The 25046-nt window shown below is 42.0% G+C and overlaps 1 protein-coding gene across 5 annotated transcripts in view; it reads right to left on the reverse strand.

Moving 5' to 3' along the window:
- Positions 1–16933, reverse strand: part of ARHGEF10 (Rho guanine nucleotide exchange factor 10) — a 119594-nt gene extending 102661 nt beyond the window's left edge. For all 5 annotated transcript variants that reach the window (XM_048497661.1, XM_048497679.1, XM_048497669.1 and 2 more), the window contains exons 1-2: positions 16757–16933; positions 4277–4360 (exon numbers count right to left, since the gene is read on the reverse strand). In XM_048497661.1, coding sequence (XP_048353618.1) covers positions 4277–4316 — 40 coding nt within the window. In that variant the 5' untranslated portion in view covers positions 4317–4360; positions 16757–16933. The remainder of the gene's footprint in view (positions 1–4276; positions 4361–16756) is intronic.
- Between the last annotated feature and the right edge of the window lie 8113 nt (positions 16934–25046).

Here is a 25046-nt window from a genome sequence, read left to right on the forward strand (position 1 = left end):
TTTAAGTATCTCTATATCTATCCTATAAACACTATTCAATTCAAGATGCTGATATCACCTTTAAAGCTTTTAAACCTGGGACAGTATAAAACTGCCCATCGTTTTAGATCTGCCCAGTGCTTTCTGCTGCCAGTTTTGTCTCCATCAGGTTGTCAGTTTCCAAAACAAACATTTGCTCCGCAAGCAATTAACAAGAGATGTTATTTAACTTCATGCCATGAAAAGCTTCAACTGCCCACTGCCACTCATTAGGCTTCTATGAAAGGGAGAGGACATGTTTCTCCTGTCCAGCTGGCAACTTTACTTCCACCTAGTTTGTTCATCTGGCTTCCACCCAAAATCAGGCCTTCCTTTGTGCAGCACTCTTGAATAGCCACCCTGAGAGTTATCTCTAATTGTTGTTTAGTGAGAATTTTTAAGGGTTTTTTTTTTGCATGTGTGTGGTGGGGTATTTAGTTTTTGATGTGCTTAATAGACTGCATTTTAAAAAATTCCTTTTTAATATTTGTGCAGTTTGTTTAAATTGTTTATGCCATTACAGCTTTTGGCTGCTTTGAGCCTTTGAGAGGCAGAGTATTTATAAAAATGGAAATAGTTAAACAATGTACTTTCATGCCAGAAAGTCTGTTTCTCTTTCCTCTTGAAAGAGTGTTTTTTTAAACAAAATATCAATGATTTGCTTTAACAGATTTGTTTTCCCTGTTATTTATGAGAAAGAAACAAGATCCCCGTCCTTCTATTTCAAACAGAAGTTCAGACACCAAACAAGTAACTAACAGCTCCCCAAACAAGAGACTATTCATAATTACAATTCAGATGTTGTTCTCATTCATCTCCAAGCTTGGCTCCAGTTTTACCATCCTTTTTAACTGTCTGCAAGCTCAAATGGTCATTTCTGACAAACCAGGCACAAGCAGAGATCAACTCACTTTAGTGCTGGGATTCAATTTAGACAATATTCTTACATACAATGGCAAAGCAGGCTTAGTCGTACAGAAATGTGATGCTCCTAATTTCTATTTCCAAAAAACACAATAAAAAAGCAGTTTGAAACCCACCAGTAAAACCAACGTCAAGTGAAAAAGTAAACTTTAATGCACTATTTAATACTCCACAATCACAACAGTCCTTAGGAATTAATTTTGCTAAAGAATTTTTTAAAAAGCAAATTCTGTGAATAAGGATGCTTACACTACATTTTGAGTTCTACTTTATTCGTGCCAAATTTTACTATTAATTCAAATGCATACTTTGCAGTTAGATGGGTATAACGGGCTTGTTCCCTCCCTTTCACAACATTAGTAAAGCAACATCAGCTTCCGGCCCAGTACAGGGATTCTGACTGGCTCTGATGATTTCCAGACAGCAGAAATAACACGTCCTGCAGACAGTTTTCAAAAAGATCGGTTTTGGCTTTTTTTTTAGTTCACACACAGCCAGCCAAAAGCGGTGCCAGCTAAAGCAGATCTTTTTTCCAGCCTGCTGCATGGAGCTCTTGTCAGTTTCGCAGTTGCGCCTGCCATTTCGTGTGCTGCTGCAGAGCTTCTCCGTGTCTCCAACTTTGGTGAAGGTTTCCACTGAGGTTTCCTCTGCTTGCAGCTCATCCACACGGTATCTTCACTGTAAAAAGCAGATGAATAAAGTTTGTTTTGCCTAGCGATCCTGTGCATGTGTTGTTTTTCATTTTTTTGTTTTGAGGGGATGTCTGCGAAGCTACAGTGATACAAATATGCAGATATTGCAGTTCTCTAATCATGTTGCTGTAGCTTCACAAACATCCCCCTCAAAAGAAAAAAAGGGGGGGGAGATGTTTGCAGGACTGCTAGGCAAAACAAACTTTACTCATCTACTTTTTACATGGAAATCGCACGTGGATGAGCTGCAAGAAGGGGAAACCTCTGTTGGGAACCTTCAGAGAATCTTTGCTGCAGCACACAAAATGGTGGACACAAGAAGCGAAAATGAAAGTAAGAGGTTTGGGCGGGAGACATAAAGCATTCCCTGCCTGTTTTGTTCGCTCCCGCAGGCAGGAAATGTCTTCAACCTGGGTTGGGGGTCAAAAGATCACTAGTTTAATGATTTTTGAAAAACCCAAGGTGAGAGAAATAAAATGGTTGAAGACACTTTGGGGAAGAAAGCTGTGTGAGCTTCTTCCCCAAAACACTGTTTAAAATGTCCCCAAAATATTTTATTTCTGCTGTGCAGAAATCATCTCTATGTCAGAGAGTGAGGCAGGATATGTCTTCTAGCTACTTAGGACAGCAGAGCGCAATACAACTATTAATGTTGACACTCAATGGCTTTAAACCTGTCAATCAAGCCTTCAGATGCATTTTTGCATAATGTTGCAACATCACCCATTCCCAATGACAAATTACTATCTTTTAAAAATGAGCCACAGTTTATTTCTTTTGGGCAAAGCTCGTGTTCATACTGGTTCATTTTTAAAGGAAGTTGGTTCCTTGGAAGGAAGAACACACACAGCTGTGCCCATATAACTTTTTGTCTTTGTGTTCAGAAATCTTTTGATACCTACTGCAGTTGCGCTTTGAATGTTGTTTACCCCAGGAGTAGGAAATCAGAAGCCAGAATTCTCCCTTATCACATTTGTATCTCTTCCTTCTCCAGGATACTCCAGAGCCAATCACTTATTTTCACAACCATGTCATAAGTTGGCCAGGCTCATTATTTTTGAAATGTTTATCTTATTGCAAATCAGCAGCAGCAGCAAAACCTTTATTAGGCATAAGCTTATTGCAAATCAATTGCAGCACAGTACAATACACAGCAGTGCAGCTCAATACATAGCAATTTCAATACCTTGAGTGTACCCAACTGTTGAGAAACCCCCCAGTGCTCATCTATACTAAGTTTAATATACCCCAAAAGATTCTCCAGAGAATTCTGCACATATCATATTCCTATACAAGAGTCAGCATGGTGTAATGGTTAAGATCAGCTGCCCCTAGCCTGGAAAACCAGGTTTGATTCCCTACTCTTCCATATGAAACCTGTTGGATGATCTTGCGCCAGTCACAATTATCTTTCAGGCCTACCTACTTCACAAGGTGTCTGTTGTGGGGGGAGGGTGGGGGGAGGGAAGGAAGGAAGGTGATTGTAAGCTGCTTTGAAATTCCTTACAGTAGAGAAAAGCAGGCTACAAAAACCAATTCTGCTTCTTCTAGATCTGATTTTACCCCATCCCATACACCCATTACTTGATTGATTATAGAACACAGCCATACTATGGAAAATAAGACACATTCCTTTACAAATAATATTAGATGCATTCTTGTATTCACACAATGACCCCTCTCCCCTGAAAAACATACCCATTTACTAACCTTCTAAATTTATTGCATCGCAGGATAACAAAAACAGAGTTCCGGGTCATTTTCAAAGTATTGGTGTTAACCTTTAATGCCTTAAGCAGTGCTGGACCTACAAATCTTTGAGACCGCATCTCCCCATATTGCCCTCAAAGGCCCCTCCGTTCGTCAGAGGGGAACCTTTTGACAATCCCCGGACTGAGAGATATCTGGCTGGCTTCAACAAGAGACAGAGTTTTTCAGCTCTGGCTCCGGCCTGGTAGAACAAGCTACTGAGTGCTGTCAGAGCCCTGTCACAATTCTGCAGGGACGTGGCTATTCCATCAGGCCTTCTCCATCTAGCCAGCCGGATCGAATGAAGTAAGATCATCTTCTTTTGATCTCGGGGGAGGGGGGGAGGTGGTGGTGGAAGGGATTACTTATTTGCCATCTGTTTTTAACATCCATTGAATAATCTTGGCGTTATAGTAGCACTGTTTTAATGTTTGTATTTTAGATTTTATGTTTTAATGACTGCAATTTTATGTTGTGACCCACCCTGAGCCCTGCGGGGATAGGGCGGGATAGAAGTAAAATAAAATAAATACGTAAATAAATAAAAATATTTCAGGCACGATATTTAATAATTGGAAAAAACTATTAGAAATGATGCTTCCTCTATAACAAACTGCTGCCAATGAATGAAATCACCGGGTAGAATCTCATCCTATTAAACACACACAGCCTAAAGTGTCTCTTATGCCAAAGCACAAGAAAACAGATGAGTCAAATTTTAATAAAAACAAACAGATAAAAACCTTTTATCATCCAAAATGTTAATAAAATAGCTGAACTCCTCCCAACCAACCCCAAGGGAACAAATCAGGAAAGAACTAAAAACAAAACAAAATTCAGTGATATTTTACATTTCACATGAAAAAGAAGTATAACTTTAACCTTCTGATTACCTTCAGGGGGTGGTAGGGGAGGGAATTCTTCTGTATCCATAGTACAAAGTCCTTTACAAAATGCTGTAAAGACAGTAAATGCCCCTGCAACAAAACATTTCAAAAGGTAAGCACCACAGAAGTAATAAGAATATCATACATTTGCTGCCTCACAGCAAAATGATTGCAGAGGAGAGATCTGAAATTATGAGAACATATGCTCAAATTTGTCCTATCTGTAACAGTTAAAAATAATATATGATATAATCCTTGAACATGCATAAGTTTGCCGCGTCTGCTGTGACTACCTTTTTTTGGCACTGCGTTTACTGGCAGGTTTACAAGATTTCATTCCTCGCATTATAGTTTGTGGTTTCTCCAAAGAGCTCAGCATTTTGTACATGGGTGAGACAACCAGTATTTCAACAAAATATGAACTTATCCCAGAAGGAGCTGCTTTTTAAGTTGAAAAAGCACAAGAGAAAACATAATTTTTTGTAATTTCATTGCAACAATCTAAGTTTTGCTCGAGATATGACTGGAAACAAGCAGTGTATAAGTGCAATAAAATAAATAAATTTTAAAAATGTTTTATCCATGCCCAAGTGAACCAGGAAGAGTTGTGGTTCAGTGATAGAGCTTCTGCTTCACAAGTATAAGATCCTAGGCCCAAATCCTGACATCTCTGGTTAAAAGAATCAGATAGTAGGAGAGACCTTTACCTGTGACCCCAGAGAGCTTTTGTCTGTCAGAACTCACTATACTGAGCTTGACTGACCATTAATCTGACTCTGTTCTCAAAAGTGCAGCTTCAAATTAAATCCTAACAGTGAACAAAGAAATGGGAAAGTAAAATGTCCATATGAAACCTGGAAAATAATGCATTTGTTAATACACAATGCATTCATTTTCTTTCTCACCTTTGTGACAAAAATCACTTGTAACCTCACTGCAAGCAGTTTTTCATCAGTCTTGGAAAATATTAAAGAATAACTGTTCCAGTTTTGCCATGCTTCCCAAGTTCTTGATCAATATCAGAATGTCAGTTTTAGATACAAGAAAACTGGTTCTGTTTCATAATGAATCAATATTGAAAGTCAGCTTTTCCCTTGTATGTACCTCAGTAGGACAAGAAACTGAGGTAGAAATTATTCACATATCAATAAAACAGCAACACTTAACAGCCTGCTTGTTTTATATGTTCATGCTCTTGCGCCATAGAACCCTTTACACATTGCAACTCACTGCCCAACAGTTTTCAATTATAGGAGATGACTGGGTGTATCTCCAACATTTCTCTCAAAACTTCCTTATAGGGATGAGAGTGGAGAATGCAAGATTCTCTTCTACAGTATTATCAACACTTGATATTACTGAGCTAAAAACATCGTCTTGACTTTTTATAATTGTGTGGGCTATCAAATTTGTGAGAACGACATTTCATGTAATGATATTCCTAGTTATCAGAGGCATATCGGGGGGAAATGGTGCCCAGGGACAACACCTGCTGCAGGTGCCCCCCAACCCCTCACCCTGTGCTCGGGGGGGGGGCTCTGTTTCATAATGAATCAATTTTGAAAGACAGCTTTTCCCTTGTATGTACCTCAGTAGGACAAGAAATTGAGGTAGAAATGATTCACATATTCCCCCCACCATGTGCTCAGGGGGGCTCAGGGGTGGGGCTAGTGGCCGGCTCCTGGGCTGGCCTTCTGCTACTGAGCCCGTCTGGGCCACGCTGCCACCCTGCAGCTGCCTCCTGCCCTCCCCAAGCTCTGGGGTGGGCAGAAGCCGGCCTGCAGGGAGACGGGGGCAGGGCACTGCAGCAAATACACAGTGCCCCCTCACCGGCACACCCAGCCTCTCCCATGGCGCATGAGGCCTCTCCCCTGCCAGGGGATCGCACCGGCACGAGATGCCTCCTGGCTGCGTGGCCTCTCCCCTGCTGGGGGATCATGCCAGTGCACCTGGCCTCTTCCACTGTATGCAAGGCCTCTCCTCCACCGGGCATAGTGCCAGTGCATGAGGCTGGGCAGTCACGCCAATGCAACAGGCCCCCCAGCTGTGTGGCTGGGCCTGGCCTTGGTCACTGGCGAGCAGCGCCATGGCATGGGGAGAGCTGCTGGGTGTCGGCTGGGTCCCCACACCGCAGGAGAGGCCAGGTGCTGGGACCCGGCCAGTGCCCAAAATTCCCTCTCATCACCAAAAGGCATGTGCCTGGGGACATGAAATACCCTACGTCTGTATAGGTGGTACACCACTGCTAGTTATCTTTTTCTTGTAGGAAAAACCAGTAGTAAGCACAATATATGCATACCATTTGGGCTGTACAGATTTTTTAAAATGTTCTTTGGCAGCAGCTACCACCACAGCACAAGGATCTGGACTGTGTTATTGAAGTTAAACTGTGTTACTGAAGTTAAGCTGTGGCAATCATTTTGTGGCTGCCCCCTCCTGTGGCAGCCATTTTGTAATGTCCACCATACCACATCAAAATTTCAAATGTGCCCATAGACTCAAAACACATTGGGAGCCCCTGAACTATTTAATAAGCACACAGCTATTTTGGTATGCTTACTTTTCAGAAAGTCACAGTAGCCCTGTGAAAAAGTATACTCTCTATATACATACATACTATATGTTCCCATGTGCAGACACATGTTTGCAGTGAGTGGTATACACATAGGCTTTGTAAATTATCGGAAATGTGACAAAAAAACAAAGATTGATGTGGACTATCATTCTGAGCAAGCTTGTTTTAGATCTGAATTGCAATTTGGATTGGATTAAAAATAAAAAATACAATACATTCCAGCCTCTCCCTCCTGATACAGTCCATTGCATCCTATTATAAACACTTCCCCCTGAAATTCAGTGGGACACCCCCCCCCCCACGCTCCGATACCAGAGTTGGGGGGCAATGAGAGGACTGCAATGCAGAACTGCTCTTGCACTAGTGGAAAACAAGATATAATCCAATTAAAAATATATTAATACCATTCTTGTGGCAACTATGTATTCAGTTCCTATGGAACAGCACAGGAAATAAATTGAGCCTGTACATGTACAACTTACGTTATTTCCTATGAGACAGGACACATGAAATCTATGCTGAAAGGTTTTTTTATTTAGCATCTCTGAAGTTGAACACATTGCAGAGAAAAGAAAGAACCACTTGTGCTGTGTGCAAGGATGTTCAGAGAACATTTGTGTGCTACAAAGAGGATATTAAAAAGGTCTTTTCTGAATAAGCAGACAAAATGTATCCCAACTGCATTTTAAATTCTTGCGCTACTCCCACAGTCTTGATCTCACTATAATATGAATGGGGGGCTACTGCAGAGAACATACATCTTCTTGTTATTTCTGTTCTTTTTTGCCTGTCTGAATATGTATTCCAATGTAAGAATTCCTTTCTTACACAAACACCAACTAACTTTTTAAAAGACCCATAAAGTGGTGGGGTCCTGTCTTGGATTCAAACAACTGTGGATTGGACCTCATACAATTCCAACTTATTTTAGCTATTTGAAATACCACAACTGCTCTTTTGAGGGTCAAAAGGGCATTGAGAAAGCTGTGGGGGCTGCAATGGATAGGGCAATTGAAAAAAAATTGCTTTTGCCATGTCCTTACAAAAAGCTGTGTCATTCACCCTTCCCACTGCATTCCCATTCACCAAGTGTGTGGCTGCCATAATGTTTAAAAGGTTCATTAATTTAGCATATTCATTAATTAAGTATATCAACCCAATTCAATAACCCGTTGCCCTGTTTCTGCTGTAGCAATTGGCTTCTAGCACACCATGCCAACACTTGTCACATCAAGCAACCAGATTTTGGTATCATAAACTTTCAAACTAAAGATAAACTTGTTGACATCTTAAATATTAACGCAAACATGTTAAGAGCCTACAGGTATAATCTTTTGGATCTGCATCAGAGGCAACTGAAAAGCATACTGAATTAATGGCGAGTTTCCAAAAAAAACGATCCGTGGCAAATATATCTGACCAAAGATTACGTTAGATAAATACTGTCTGTATTGCCATGGGTGGGGCTGGCAACTGCCTGGAGAAAAATGTCCTGCCCCTTTAAAAGAGTCTTAATGAAATATTATTTATGTGGTGATGTTATTTACCTACTAAAGGGGCAGGACATTTTTCACTAGGCCTATTGGTAACCCTGCCTGTGGACTATCTACTGGACCCAGGAACAAGCAACTTATCACAGGTATCAAGATGCAAAAGCCATCCTCCTGCATCTCACTAGGATAATTTAAAGAGGTAATACATGTAATCTATTTTATACTTTATAACCAACTGAACTATGAAATCAATGAACTTGAACCTGAGTAGCTCTGCATAAGATTGCACTGTACATATACTACCTCAAGGCCCAATCCAAATTGAGAGGAGCAGAATGGGCTTTGGGAGCAGTGCAAGTTTACACCAATGCATTTGCCTGCCCCACTAGCATAAGGGACACCAATGCTAGTGAGGAGAGCAAATAAGCATGTAGCCGCGCATTACACAGCTCCCTGGCTCCCAGATCCAGAAGAGCCCTGTGCTTGGAGGCAGTGCGGTGTCCAGGAGTATGCCAGCACAGGGGGTCGGTGATGGGCTGGGGGCAGTCTCAGCTTCTACCAGGCTTCCTGCCCAGGAACACCCTTCTCCACAGCCACAGACTTATGCTATGCAAAAGAGTGGTGTTCGCCTGTTTCCCCAGTGGGAATATTCTGGTGGCAGGAGGGTTTTTCAAATGTCCCTCCTCCCTGAGCCATACAATGCTCCTTTGAAGGTGGCGTGGTGACGCCTTCATTGTGCTGCCCCTGACTGTGGTAGAGTCTCCCACATCTGGATTGTGCTGCTCACTGATTTGCCTATTATCCATCAGCACAGCTTCTAGAACAGGGGTCTGCAACCTGTGGCTCTCCAGATGTTCATGGACTACAATTCCCATCAGCCGATGCCAGCATGGCCAGTTGGGATTTGTAGTCCATGAACATCTGGAGAGCCACAGGTTGCAGACCCCTGTTCTAGAACATTGAGGAGTCTTGTAGCCCAACTATGTGCAGATTTACTCAAAAGCAAATTTCACTTTGCTCAATGGCTTTTGCGTCCAAATAGGCATAATAATACCGCAGGTTTAGCCACCAGCCAATTAATCTAAAAAGAGGCTTTGGCTCAGTGGTAGAACATCTGCTACACATGTGGAAAATTATCATTCAATCACTAGTATCTCTAATTTTTAACAGAGAGTAGTTTATGTGAAAAAAATCTCTACCCCAGGAGAGTCACAATTAGGCTTGCCAGCTCCAGGTTGGAAAAATCCTGGAGAATTTTGGGGTACAGCTGGAGAAGGGTGGGGTTAGGCAAGGGGAGGGACTGCAGTGAAATTTAATGATATATAGAGTTCAACCATTTTCTCCAAGGAAATTGATCTCTGTAGTTGAGATCAGTTGTAATTGTGGGAGATCTCTATGCCCCACCTGGAGGCTGGCAGTCTTAGAGGGACCAGTTGTTAGTGATCTAACCCACCATAAGTGATGGTGATCTAACCCACCATAAGTAATCTAGTGATCTAGTGATCTAACCCACCATAAGAAAGTTTCATATGATTGTGCTCAGTGTTTTTGCATGTGAAGAGAGAGCACAAAACACATATCTTGTTCCTAAACTGATAATTTGCCAGTGAATGCCCATTTGGATGGCCAAAGTATTGGATAATGCTTCCCAAGTTAGTAGGATCTACCTCGCTGCAAACAAATATACTCTGCTTGTCAAAGCAACCAGCTGATATGTTTGCTTGCTAAGGAAATATATGTACTTCCACACAGGATCAATAATTTTAAAGAACTGTCTTTGGGTACATGTGTCTTTGTATACAAATTAATATGTGCAATTGTTGGTGGTATTTTGTTAATTAGATTTTTAATATATTACAAACATTTTAAAAATATGAAAAGCACAAATCATTTCTGGAAAGTCACTCTTTATATTCCCCTTTATTATATTTCTGTAACAGAAAGCAGGGAAAATTCTTAACCCTGAAAGGTGTTCTAGCGTATTCTGGGGGTTTGTCTCAAAAACGGGGTGCTTTTTAAAGAGTACAATGAATAACTGAAACAGATTTTCTAAACAGAAGACTTCTATTCACTATTATACAACTGGGACAGTGTTGCACTGGTTAACTGCTCACCCACACATTACATTAAGCTTTTACTATTCCGATAGATGGCTAATGTCTGGACATCACTCATTGCTGCCACTTTTTAGAAAGCCATTCAATATATAATACAGATCTATTTTCCTATGCACAGACATGTAAAATCTGCACATTTTACTTCATCATAATGTACATTTGTTATTTCCAACATGACAAGTGTTTCCTACAGATTCACATGAATGTCTTATTGCCCATGGCTGCTTCACACATCAGACTAAAAAGCGCTTAGTTTTAAATTAGATCTTAATCTGAATGTAAAACCAGCATTAACTTGTATGAACAACTAGCTTCGCCCATTAATAGTTTTTTTAAACAGGACACAGAAGTGTCAAATTCGATCATATATGCTTCTAAAGGAACCTCATTGAGAAACATCTGCCTTCAAGAAATGTTCATTTACAATATTATGGGGCTACATACTTCTGCCTAATTTGTGGATTGGTTGTCCTCATTTTCCTCCTCTGCTTAGGATGGAGAAGGTACTCAACCGCAAAATCCTAAAGCTACATTGTCCTTGTGCCAACTTTTTAATTATGAATGAGCAAGAAGTACTCTACTACAGGGGGGAGAAGGAAGGTCAAATAAGCAAATATGTTTAAAAATATGTGCAACTAAAAATCAAATAAAAATGAAAACATGAGAGAAGAGATAAAGGGATATCATTTTGCCTTATATCAATGCCCTTGAACATAATGGATACCAAACTGAAATGCCTTGCAGACATAGTGAAGGAAATAGGAAGTAAGTGTCCTGGATTTCAGTCTTCTTTTAGATTCCTGCTGCATAGGATTTTTCATGAACATATGCCCCACACAAAGCTGAAGAAAGGAGATGTTTCAGTTTTTCTATTAAGGTGTCAGTTCTGTGCCAAGAGACAACATCTATAATTTTAATACATTCAGAGCAGCAGCGCACCTGCTTTTTTGCTTTCTGCTTGCGGGACACAATGCAATCAAGATTGTGAAGGTTGAAGTTAGTGAAGGAAAAGCCCTGCCTATGGGCATGGGATTATACTAGATGACCTTGCAGTCCCTTCCAGCTATATGAATCCATGATTATTCAAAACAAGCTTCGCCTTCTGCCAGAGAAACAAGGCTCTGCTTGTGTGCGTACAGAGGCAGATAAACTGCGTATAAATGTATATATTTTTGGTATGAGTAAGACAACAGAACTCCATATTGCGCATATTGCAAATAATCACTGCAACACACAAAACACAGCTTCACTAATAAACCTGCAGACAGAATACAGCATTAATTGACTTATAGAAGTCACACAAAAAGGAAAGTGAACAGAATAAAATCTCACATAAGAGGACAAATAATATATCCATCACTCTCTTTGCACAAGGCAGCCAAACAGGACCTTGTGACACACAAAGACTAGAGAATACCTGAAACTGCTTTGATTTGATGAGAACAGAACTAGCTCAGATAAAGATATGTTGGCTGGGGAAAGCTGTTTATACCAAATGAAGAAGGGAAAGACTTGGCTCAGTGGCAGAACATCTGCTTTGCAGTTCCCAGTTCAAACCCGGAGTCTCTAGTTTTAAAGGATCAAGAAATATGAGATACAAAAAACCCATAAGAAACTTATTTCTTCCAATGATCTAGTTAATGATAATCATTTAGCATCATTATGTATTTCTGTATAGTATAATGAAGTGGTCTGCTCTAAGTCCTTTGGGTGATCAATGAGCTGGGAACAGTAGCTTCCTTGCAGAATCTGGAACTGGGTAGCAGCACCTGTCAATCTCTGCCATCTGATCACACGCCAGGAAGAATTCCAGCCCCATTGTCAGTTCCTCAGGTGCAGATTTCAAATCAGCCCAGGAGCGACATGAGTCCAGGACACGGGGGAAAGTGACACTGGGAAGAGGAATGTGGGAGAAAGTAAGACAGTGGCCAGAGTGGAAGGTGGGAACAGATGGTAGAGAGACTGCACCAAAGCAGAAAGCAGAGGGAGAATTCTGTTTCTCTTTAATGTGTTGTGGGGGTTTCCAGTGAAGACAGCAACAAGTAGCAACCCCTCTGGGACACCATTTTATTATTACTAGAAGCTGAATGGTGGGCCTTAAGATTCCAGCGCATGAAGCAGCTGCTCCGGACACCAAGACATTTAAGAATCATTGCAGTAGTTAGAAATATATTAAAAAGATGTCAGAAACAAGGCTGTAGCTGCAACCTAATATCAGATCTTAACCTGCCAAGCACTGAGACAATTCACATGCTCTAGGGCCTGTCTTCCCATCACCATGGCCTAACTTTCGAAGTTCCTCTAAGAATACTGTCAATGCTAAAAGCTGTACGGCTATGATCATGTCAATATGTAAATATTGCAAATGTATCAATCAGTGGTTCAGATCAGATGAATGTTTATGTGGGTGCAAGGACTTCTGTCCACAGAGCATGATTTCTCTACTTCTCTCTCCCACAGCAGACCAAATGCCCCTCCCCATCCTATTTCCCCAGGGAAAAAAAGGATTTTGGGCTGCCACAGAAAGGAGGAGTCAGCAAAATTTATTCTGTGGTGGATATTCTTGGATACATGGAAAGGATCCAACTCAAAGTGTTCAGACCCCCTCTTACATTGGAGTGTATGTATAAAAAGGCACTTCAAATGCACATGTATCAAGTTTCTGATACATGAAAAACTGAAAGCAATTTCAAAATGTGCTTGCTTCAGGTCAATATCTCAATCTATATTACTGTCACTGGGATATATCAATTATTTTCTTCTCCCTTTTGGAATACATTATATAATAGAGAAACCAACATTATTGCCTATCTATCTGTATACCAGAACTGTAAGCTGTGAGGTTCAGCTCCAAAGACACAAGTTACATTCTAACCCAATCTTACAAAATCATTTTTCTTAAATTACATGACTAGTCCTTTTCAAATCAGTGGGGTGTTTGTACTATTAAAATGTATTCGTATATCATAAGGGTTCTCCCTGCAAATACCACCTTCAGATAAATGGTCCAGTACACCTTTAGATCAAAACAAAACTCTTAGTTGTTCAGAAATGCCTCAACCAAGCCTCCTGAACACAAAAATCCATAGCACCTATATCAGTGGTGGCGAACCTTTGGCACTCCAGATGTTATGGACTACAATTCCCATCAGCCCCTGCCAGCATGGCCAATTGGACCTATATATATGTTGGTCCTGACACCACACCCAGCTTCAGCACTATCTACTCTTTCTCGCTAGTGCTGCACAGAACTTCAAGATGCCCATAAATCCAACTTCTAGGCTTGCAGCTTCAGTCAGTGGCAAGACTACCTAGGGACAAGGTGTACCCCTTGTCCCCGGGAGCCACTCTTCTGGTCATGTGGGGGGTACAAAATCAGCCCCCACGTGACCAGGAAGTCCTGCTATCTCATCGTTTTGCGTGCCTCAACCCCGTCCTGCTGCTCCAAGCGCCCTCAACCCCACCCTGGACTCCCCCCTCCCTCCCCCTCCACCGGCTGGGCTCCCAGCTGGCAGCCTGCAGTCTCTTCTGCCCACCATTTCTGCTCTTCTGCCCACCCCCATCCTGCTCCCCAAACTCCACCCCCCGGCCTCAGTGCTTATAAAAGCAGGTCTCCAAGGCCAGGACTGCACTCTCTTCTGGCCTGCCCGGAGGGGAGGTCAGAAGAGACTGCAGGCTGCCGGCTGGGAGCCCAGCTGGCAGGGGAAGTGGGGGAGGGGAAGTGGGGGGGAGGTGGGAACCCTAGACCTTGCCCATGTCCATGGTGACATGGGCGGGATCGAGGGCAGTGGGGGCAGAGCCTGGGGGGCATCCTGGAGACAATTTGTCTCCGGGCGCCATTGACCCCTGGTACGCCTCTGGCTTCAGCCAGCTATTTTCCCCGAAAAGTTTCTGTGTCCATTGATTAAAAGCTCAAACATGTTCTTTAGTATCTTCCCAAACGATTGCATTCCTAACCACAGAATTCAGAACTACTTCTACTGTCCCTCTTTGCCTTTCCTTTGCCCCTCCCCCCCATTCTCAACCAGAGAATCATTCTGTATGATATATTGTATGCCTCAGGCTTCATGTTCTTCCCAGAAAAGATTCATTCCAAGCTACCTTAAATAACTCAAACTTGTCCACATCAGTTGTTCTAGCCAAGTAACAGAAGCACATACCATTCGAGAGGAGCACCTTTCCCAGCCTGAACTTCAACTTGGACGGTATGGTGTTTGCATCAAATATTAGATAAATCACTGAAACTCTGCCCAGCTAGAATTTTAAGCCCTGGATTCCTCTGAGTAACTAATTCTCTCTCAGTAGATATCTTCCGTACAAAGGTTGCTTTTCTTTTCAAGCTGGTTAATTATATAATTATCATTCTGGCAGTTTCTCAACAATTTTGAATGGTGAAATAAAATGGGGTTAGTCAGATGGTATTTTAACATAGTATCATGAAGATGCTATATGAACAAACAGGATTAGAACCCTTTCCATTTTCAACCATGCAAACCAGAGTTTATCTACGGTCTTGTTCCTCAAAAAGATATGTGCTTCAACAAGCTACAAAGAAGCATTTTGTTAGTGTTTTATACTACTAACCTGATTCTGAAATATACACATGACCCTTCATAATGTAAATTTTCCAAGTTTTATATGTATATAGTATTAAAACTATTAATGTAGTCTACAGAAATTGTGTAACACTTAGTTACTGAGCAGTGTATCAGAACAACCCTAGTTCATACCCTGTCACAGACATGAATTTATTAGGCTGATAAAAAAAAACCTTCTCTCTTTCAAAGTTTCAACCATATATCCAAATATCTAGTCTACTCTATGGTAAGGATTAATGTACATGCAGGTCCTCCAGTTATTTGGATCAAGATGCAAATGGAATGACACATGAGCTACTCAAACTTTAGGATTTATGGCACGGAATTTACACTGTGAATAGACAACAATCTTAGACAGGGGTCTTCAAACTATGGCCCTCCGGATGTTCATGAATTACAATTCCCATCAGCCCCTGCCAGCATGGCCAAGCGATAGGGCTCATGGGAACTGTAGTCTATGAACATCTGGAGGGCCATAGTTTGAAGACCCCTCTTTCTGACTACTGTCAAAAATAATACAATTATCCTAAATCAATACCCTTCAATCCAGGGATCAGGCTCTCAGGTGAGTCATAGATGGATTCCGCACATCATTTGTATAACGGGTTGCAGTCATTATAAAGGAACCGGCTTTCCTTTTTCCCATTTGCATGTGTGCCCTTCACCCATTCAGACAGCAACTGGAGCCCATGGAAACAACTGGGGTTGCTTTCGAGCCTTTGCATAGAGATGTTTCGCCTTTTTTAAAGTCACCTGCAACACACATGTAGCTGTGCAGGCATACAGAATTGTCCCACAATTCACCCAGCTGCACCTGCATGGCTGCTCATGTGCAACACATGAAATTTTTTTTAAAAGAAATAGGGACCTCCCTACCACAGCTGGGCAATAATAAACATGTTGCTGTAGATCTATATTGCAGTCATACTTGCTGCCAAGGGGAGAAAACGTGCTTGGGGGCGCTTGGGGGTGATTTGTGCACTGTTGGGCGCTCAGAGAATCTGTCCACAAAGTGCTGTGACACCTGTACAGAGTGGCGGGCAAACGGATTCTCCCTGAATACAGTACAATTCAGAAGTATTTACACACTGAAGGAACTGTACTTGGAACTGAAGCTTAAAAACTTGATTTTGCTTACTAAATTAAAAAAAAATCCTAAACTTCAAAGCTTAGGAACAAATATTTTAATTCAACAGTCAAACAACTAAAGCACAGCTAAGAAAACAGGTTTTCTTCTTGGTCCATTTCTGGAGAAAACTGCTGAGCAAACAAAATACCATGAAGCTCTATCGCTCTGACATCTGTACTGTGCGCTTATATGCATTTTTTTACCATGACACCACCAATTTCTGAATCCAAAAGTGCCTACACACCCACTCACTGTCTATGAATCATTGCTACACACAGGGAAAAATAACAAAGAGAGAACGAACAGATCAGGGAGGAGGTTACGAAGGGAACAAACCTTAACTTTTTTCCTCCCCTTGCAGGAGGGAAGAAACCACATCCATACACAGCGACTGCTGATGAAACTCCCTGGGCATCTGCCTGCCAAGGATGCAATCGGCGCCTGGGCAGAACTGTTCAGACTGAGCCCTCCAGACACGTCACTAAACTTTCTCCTCCAGCAGCTCCCCCCACCCCACCCCACCCCACCCCACCCCACTCCCCCTGCAAGATGCGCCCAAGCAGCGCGTCCTTACCATCAAGCAAACACGCTTTTTATTCCTCGAAGAACCCAACGTTGAATTTCACCTTTGTGCTTCAGCGGCAGCGGCGGCGGCGGCGGCGGCGGCGGCTCCCGCTGCCTCCTCGGCTACTGATGCAGGCTTCACCGCCCCTTGGAAACATAGATGCACAGCATTTCTTACTAGCCCAGCGAGGACGTAGCCCAGGCCCTAAAGCTCCATGTGATTGGAGGGTTAGGAGATAATCCCGCTATCCCGTTGGCTCCTTGGGCTGCCAGTCTCTCCGCCGAAGAGGCGCGCGGGGAGAGCAGAAAAGCCTCCCGGGGTCCTCCTCTCCTTCTTTCCACGCATGCATCGCATTCCTAGAGGCTCACGTGACTCGTCCTAATTGCTCTCCTTTGTACAGCTGTGTTGTGCGGCGTAGGAGCTGTCAGCGTCTCCCTTTCTGTCGTCTCAGTCGGGGATAGACCAAGCCGGGCATCGTGGGCTTGCTGAGCTACCAAGCAGACAGTGGAATAATACTTTCAATGCAGAATGTGTGAAGAGAAAGAATATTTTTAAACACCAGTTGTCTCTTTTTAATACATTTCTCATCAGTGTATTAGACAAAAAGAAGGAAATTCCCAATGGAAGCCTTCTTTCCCAGTGTAAACAGCACACTCCCGTTTTAACCGCTTGTCCAATTGTTACGGCTAGTTGACTGGGCAATTCTAGTTATTATTTATGGCCAGTTGCAACTGTGCAAGTTTCTCTTTCCAGGGATGGATGGTCCATGCTGGGCTTGGTGACCTATAGAGCAGTCAATGGAATAATACTTTTTAATGCAGAATATGTGAAGAGAAAGAATATTTTTAAACACCAGTTGTCTCTTTAATACATTTCCTATCAGTGTATTAGGAGGGAAATTCCCAATGGAAGCCTTCTTTCCCAGTATAAACATCACACTCCCATTTTAAATGCTTGTCCAATTGTTACGGCTAGTTGACTGGGCAAGTCTAGTTATTATTTATGGCCAGTTGCGCAAGGATCTCTTTCCAGGGATGGATGCTCCCATGCTAGTGCATGCATCCCCACTGACTCTTCGTTACATGAGGCGCTGTCTGTCCATGACTCAAACAACCAGAACAGAACTGGGAAAGGCAGGGTGTGCACATACGCAAACAGTCCTGGCCCAGGAAAGCTATTCCTCTAAGGAAGCTGCTGCAACACACACACACCAGAGAGAGAGAAATTATTGCTGTACCAGACAGCTTGTGCAAGACAACAGAAGCCTGACTTCTTCCTATGTTGTTCTGGTGGTGTTTAGAAACATATAACAGGCATGATAACAGGATAGCCATTTCCTTTCCCCTTATATCTGTCCCTTTAAAATAATACACAACCTGCAACTGGTTGGTTTCTTTATAGCTGCTTCTCTACTTTGAAAAAAAGCTGCATTGATTGGATTGCATGCAATGCAAAAAATTGAAAACACATGGGCTGCTCACAAGTTACAGTGAACACATACACTCCATGTTCAGTTAATTTTTGTTTGGATATGTTTTGAGTAAATTTAATGCTACATTTAATGCACATACAGCACACACATTTATCCAGGTAGTGGTTCTTGGTTTCATTTGTAAAGTGAGCATACATTGGTTCTTTCTTACAAACAATATGTACTTCATTGTAACATTTGAGCAGGTCTAGAGACTCTGTTTTAAAAAGGGAAACCCTTAAAGGTAACCCCTGAACGTAATAGTAAACTTCATCCTTCTGAAAGTCCAAGATGACCAAAGTTTTCCTTATGTGGCTCTGCTGGTGCTAGGAAATAGGCATCAGGTTGTATTTTCCAAGCTTTGTACAGATACAGTGAGATTATCTCACATTTTCTAAATGTACAAGTACCCTTACAATATTGTATGCAACAACTCAAGGCTAAGTTGCAGTTACTGGGGCTAGTAGCACATACAAAAAATGTTCCTTGTCGGTGAAGTGAGAAATGACTGTTTAATTAGGGTATTTTACAAAAACCTTCATGGATGGGTGCAGTCACAAGTAGAAGTAGAAGGAAGCTGAATATATAATATTAGGTTTTAATTAACAAACCTTCCCCACCCCAGTAATATTTTTGTGGGGGGGGGGGTAAGAAAAATTGCTTCCTTCCTTCTCTTAAACTACCACATTGGAGACAGGAGCTTACTCTGTGCTGTTTAAAGGAAAGACACTTTCAATTCATGCATTCATCCAGTTGAAAGATGCAGAATTTGTTCTTTCGTCAATGTACAAAGGCCACAAAGAAGTGTTCTTCAAAGTCCCTACCCTCTTTAGACTGATTCAACATTTTTCAAACTGTGAAGCCCAAATTAATTTTTCACAATTTCCAGCATAGCAGATGTTACCCTAATCAGGAAGCTTCCACTTTGGTTGGGGGAATTAGCTGGAGACAGAGAATGAGAGGAGGTATTTGGGATTGATGACCAATATATATCAGGATAGTCCTGGGTGAAACTCTCAAATGAGCAGGTGATTGTATAATTAAAATATGATTTTATTAAAGAATAAAAATAGTAAAACAAAGGGCAAATGTGCTGGAGAAGGAGATACTTATCCAGGTAGCTGGGTGCTGCACAACTCCATGGTGCCTGGCTTGGATGCAGCATCCATTGCCCAAGCCCCCAAGCCCAAAATACTGCAGTGGCCTTGCCAGGGATGTGCTGGGGTGGGGGAGCAATTGCTGTTGGCCTCCAGACCCCATTCAACCCCTTTGCACCAGCTGAGCTACTGGCCAAGATAAGTCACAATTTTCGTGGAGTGTCTCTATTCTAAACTATGGATGAGATTTTAAAAGCTGTTTGGGCCTCCTGTGCCACAGGAAAACCCTTTGGAGCAGGTGGAGTGGCACCAAAGCTGCACTAACTCAAATTTCGGGATCCCTGCTTTACTGAAATATGTTAGTGGGCCTCTCTCTCTTTTTTTAAGATGTCACTTTCTCAAAGAGGAAAAGCAAACAGAGAAAGCATAATTATAGAAGGTGGAATGTTGTGATACCAGATTTCAACCAAGCTTAGTTCAGTGATTTAATGTGGACTGCTTTTGAAATAAGAAGTGCAGTTACATTGCTAAAGAAATTTAATGAAGCTTTCAGATGACAGTAGTTGTGCTTTACAGTGCTAATAAGGAAGCTCTCTTTGCTTAAGTTTACATACTAACTATACGAATATGCCAAATGGCATATTAAGTGCAAGCAATCTATGGCCAGCTTGTTTGGCGAGTCTCATTAACAAGGACACAAGCCAGTGCATTTTGAAGAAACACACATTTATTAGTAAGTCTGCTGATGGAAAGTCCAAATGGAGGGAAATCACACTCTAGTATGTCAAATGATATTTATTATACATTCTTAAAAAACTGTTTTTAAAGGCAGTTTAAAGTGGTTTCTACATATACTTCCATAAAAAGCATCCTTGAGTTAAGCAAATAACAAATAATTAATCAGGAAGGGGAAAAAGTATAATCCACAGTCTCTCAGTTTGGAACCACAAAACCACATTTGCCAGGGTGGGCAATGGCGGATTGGCTTGACTAGCGACACTTCACAGGAGTGGCAACCTGTGTAAACAAAAAAACTGCAAGGAAGCCTCCTGCAAAGTCAGAGAACCAGCCGAAGAGTAAGCAGTTCGTGCATAAAAGGCCCATGTTTTCTTCATAAGATCTACTTCAGTATTTTAGGATCCTAAGCAGGTCTACTCAAACATAAGTCTCATGTTATTCAGGGGAGCTTACTCCCAGGAGCATGTCCTCAGGACTGCAGCCTTAGAATCAGAAAATGGACCCGGGTTTACACATTGGTTCATTATCCCTATTACCAAAAGGCAGGATGTCTTGTCGTTTTCTTTCCCGCTCTGCAATTTATTTTCAATCTGTTTGGAAAAAATGCACAGTTCCACTAAAATGCCAGCTGCAGATATGCACAGTGGCACAAGGGAAATATTTCTGGGTAGATTCAGCCCACTTTGGTGACAGGCTTAATGGGCAAAGGCAATAAAACAGCAAGGCATGAGGCAAAAACGAGAGTTGTTTTATACTATATGATGAAAATATTTCTTGTTGGTGAGAAACAGATGTACAAAGTTCCAACAACCAAGTTACCATTCTTGTTGCCTCATCCCATTAGGTAAGCTATGGCTGAAGTGAAGTTCAACTCTGCTTTTACCTGGAAAAAAGCTGATACAGTAGAGAAACCGCTTTCCATGCCACTTCAGGCATGAAGGCTAACCTCAGTAGCCAGCAAAACAAAACACTTTTGACCAGAGTTTCACTGATAAGTGAATGTGTAGCTTTCAAAAACTGAAATGTAACATTATATGCCTCTTTGGAATGCTGATGTAGCATTGCAGCCAAAAGCCTCTCTACATTTATAATAAGCATTCTGGGATGTGTGTGCATGGCAAAATACTCCTCCACCCCCAACCTTCTATCTGGGAATAGAAGCAGAATTCAGAAGCAGGTCTTTTTTGCAAACTTAAATAACATAAACACACAAAAGAGGCCCCACACATGGTTCTACAAAGGGCTGTACAGATTCTTAACTATTAATATGAATCAGAATATTTCAAGGCCACTGAAAAAGTCAGCCTTATCTACTGTATGTTCTATGGAGATACATTACAAGTGCTCTCCAGATCTGTTTCACCGGGAATATAACCATCATGAGTTTTCCTAGACACTGACAAGTTGACTATTCTCCGTGCCCTCAACTCCTTCCTTAGTTGTCTCAATGTGAACTTCCTCATCCTTTGTATACATTATTCTCTCTGTAAGAAAGAGATGTAGCACAATTTCATGCAACTGCCAATGGCCGTTTCTGCACGGCCCTTTAATGGCGCCCTGGGGACGGGAAATACGCCGCCCCCAGGGAGCCATTCGCACAGCAGCGCCAACCTGACTCCGCTCCCTCTCCCCTAGGGCGGCGTCAGGCCGCCCTGAAAAACAACCCTTTAAAGGGTTGTTTTTCCCTCAACAGCATGTTCCCGGCGGCGCGGTGCGAACAGCACCGCCGGGAACACGCTGTTTCCCTTCCCCGTCCGACTCACCTTGTCCCCATCGTCGGCCTGCTGGCCGTCGAAGCCCGCCCACACTGTCCTCCGACCCTGGAGCCGCCCCTGACGTCTGCCCGACCTGCCCGTCTGCCGGCCTCATCAGGAGGCCGCTACCCACATGCTTGCGTACATGCGGACGCGGCCTCCGCCTCCACGCCGGCAGAATTCTTGCCGGCATGGAGGCGCCTCAACGGCCGTGCAGAAACGGCCTTTGTATCTCATTTTTATGATAGTGAAATAAGCATAAAGTTGGATTAGGTTTATATTTTTTTTCAGATTTCAGAATTAATAAGTACTTTTGAAGTTTCTCCATTGATGGAATGATCGCCTTTAGGTGCATCAGAAAAATAATCATTTCTTCAAACTGCTTTCTAGAAATATTATGGAACTTCCATAGTATTGGGCATCATTACTTTTCCATAGCTGCTCAGCCATCAAAACATTACCAGGAATATAGTGTGACAAGATTAAATTTCCATGGTTAAAAAAAAATCAGTTAGGGAGTGTTAGAAGCTAGGGTAAATATTTTGGACAGTCTAACTAGATGGACTGAGAATCCAGAACATTTGAAAGGATTTAGGTGGGACTGACTTCTGCCCTGGGAACAGGTGAATAGGACAATCCGAAAATCTTGATTTCATGGCCTAACCTTTGAGAGTTACCAGGAACTTGTATCATGACTCGTGGCATCTGTCTGCTGAATCAAAATCATTCCATTCTGATTCAAGAGAACTGCAGCTAGCAGTAAGCATTTGAGGAAAAGATGCTTAAATGTAACTAACATCAAGAGTTCTGTGGCTTCAGTGTCAGCCTACTGCAAAATAAACCACAATTCCAAATAATTGCCATTCTATGCTGGACTAGAACTGGTGATTTAGAGATGTCCCGTTCGAAGGTCGGACTTAATAGACTGCTTGCTAAATGATTTAGAGATGTTCTGTGGTTACATTTAGTCTATTGTTCCTTAAACATTCCTCATGCACATATCCTCCCTCTCAAATTAGTACCACAATGCTTTGTTTTACAGCCCAACATAATGCTTTCTTTTACAGGCCAACATAAGGTCTTCATAACTGCTTGTTTCCATTAATGTCCATTTATAGTTCATGTAGAAAACAGAACTGAGTGATTAACTTACCTTTAAAGTATACTTCTACTCAGCATTAACAATCATTTTATTGGTTCATTTCAATCTACTAATTTCATGAGCAAGTGTTAGTGAAAAGAACACCTCATTGAAGCCTTTGCAAAACATGCTTGCATAGTCAATGTAGTGCAGGGGTCGGAATGTCAGACTAGGATCTTGAAGACTCATATTTAAATCCCCACTATGCCACTGGGTGATCCTCGACTCAGTCACACACTCACAGCCTAGCCCACTTCAAATGGTTGTTGTGAGGACAAAAAGGAAGAGAACAATGGGCATTTCCCCACTTACCTTTGCTGCCCTTTGCTGCACGCTACTCTCAGCGCGCAGCATCTCTGGCGCGCGCCCGGGTGTCCCCATGACCCTGCGCTGTGCGTGGGATCATCAAAAGGCGCCGTTTCGAGGAGCGCCAGGGATGCCGCGCGCTGAGGGGGCGTGAGAGCGGCAGCGTCGGGGCGGCTGCGTTGTCGCCGCCCCTGTAGTGGGGAGTGCCAGGGGACCCCACGCTACTTGAGGAGAGTAGCGTGGGGATTAAGGTAAGTGGGGAAAGGGCCAATGTAAACTGCTCTGGGTCTCCAATGAGGATAAAGGCATGATATAAACAAAGTACATAAATAAAATCAACAGAAAGTAGACGGTTCTTCTGCACCCAACATTACTTATTTTTCAAAGGAACACTTGCAGTAATTTTCATAGAGAATTTTGCATTTGTGACTGATTTTACATTCTTATTACAGCAGACAAACTATACTTCACAACCGCCAGTAGGTGTCAGTGTTCTACAATGCAACAGATGCAATGAAAAATCTTCAGGTTTTTTCTGACATCTAAAGGGTATCATGGTAGTTCATGTTACAAAGCAGTTATGGAATTGCTTTTGAATGTGCAAAATACCTTTCAGCAACATTTAAGGAAGGCTGAATCCACATGTCACTGGATATCATGTAACTGTAATAATTCACTCCCTGGATTTCCCTGCCTAAGGGAAATCTAGGAGTAAAATGATTATAGCAGGGCAATACTCAATGCCACATGAATTTTACCTAAATATTTAAATGCCCCAATTGGAAGGTAATAGTTGAAGGATGTATACTTTGACTTTTAGAATCACCCAATTTTATTTGTTATAATTACATTTTATAGGTTCTTTTAATTGTGACCCCCACTAAAATTTGGGACTGGAGCAATTTAGAATTTCAATAAATTGAAATGTCACCTAGCACAATCTCAAGAATTTATCAGATTCCCTGTCTTGCCAAATATAAGATGCAGTCCACAGCTGCTGTGCATAATATTTATATTACACAATTCACGTTTGAATTAGTAGTTGTTCCTTGTCTCTGAGCTAGTAACTACATGCAGGTCAAGGTCTACTATGAACAAAAGAACCTCAGTTTAATATATCTGAAAGTACCCTCCCTCAGATAAGCAGGGTGATGGTGGTGGAAATGAGAACATTTAGAGTCAGACTGCCACAAACAGACCCAAACAAGGAATGCATGAGAATAGTCACAGTCTTTAATTATACTACACTACCCTTGCAATGTATTTAAATAGCTTTTTCCAGTTTTATAGCGTTTTTCTTTGCCCTGACTACTTCTACTTAAATTGAATAAGGAAGTGTCTTCATGGGAAAATTGGGTGGAGGGGGGCTCACAGGTAGCAAGCCTATGCCAGTTGCATCCAGCCAAAAACCAAGGGTGGGCTTATATCAGTGTTTCTAGTAGAACTCCCATGACCCACTGGTGTGTGTTATATTCAAATTGCTGGGAGGACTCTGCCCCCTCTTCCAGCCAAGACCACTAAGATAGTAGGATTCCTCTTATTTTGGACTTAGTTGTTTTCATAGGCACCTGCTTTTATGGCCCAGGTACCAGAGGATATGAAACTTAGGAAGTTTTGATAAGTAACCAGGTTGCACTATTCCCAGGAATGAAGGGTGTTGCTGCAAGGAAGTGCAATTTTCCCCAGCTCAGTGGTTCAATAATGAAAGACTTTTCAACACCTGGGTAAATTGCCTATAACTCTATCTCACCAAAAGAAAAAAAAATGGTAACTTCATTCGCCACAAAGGCCA

This window comes from Sphaerodactylus townsendi, linkage group LG01, assembly GCF_021028975.2.
Source record: "Sphaerodactylus townsendi isolate TG3544 linkage group LG01, MPM_Stown_v2.3, whole genome shotgun sequence".
In the NCBI taxonomy this organism is placed as follows: domain Eukaryota; kingdom Metazoa; phylum Chordata; class Lepidosauria; order Squamata; family Sphaerodactylidae; genus Sphaerodactylus; species Sphaerodactylus townsendi.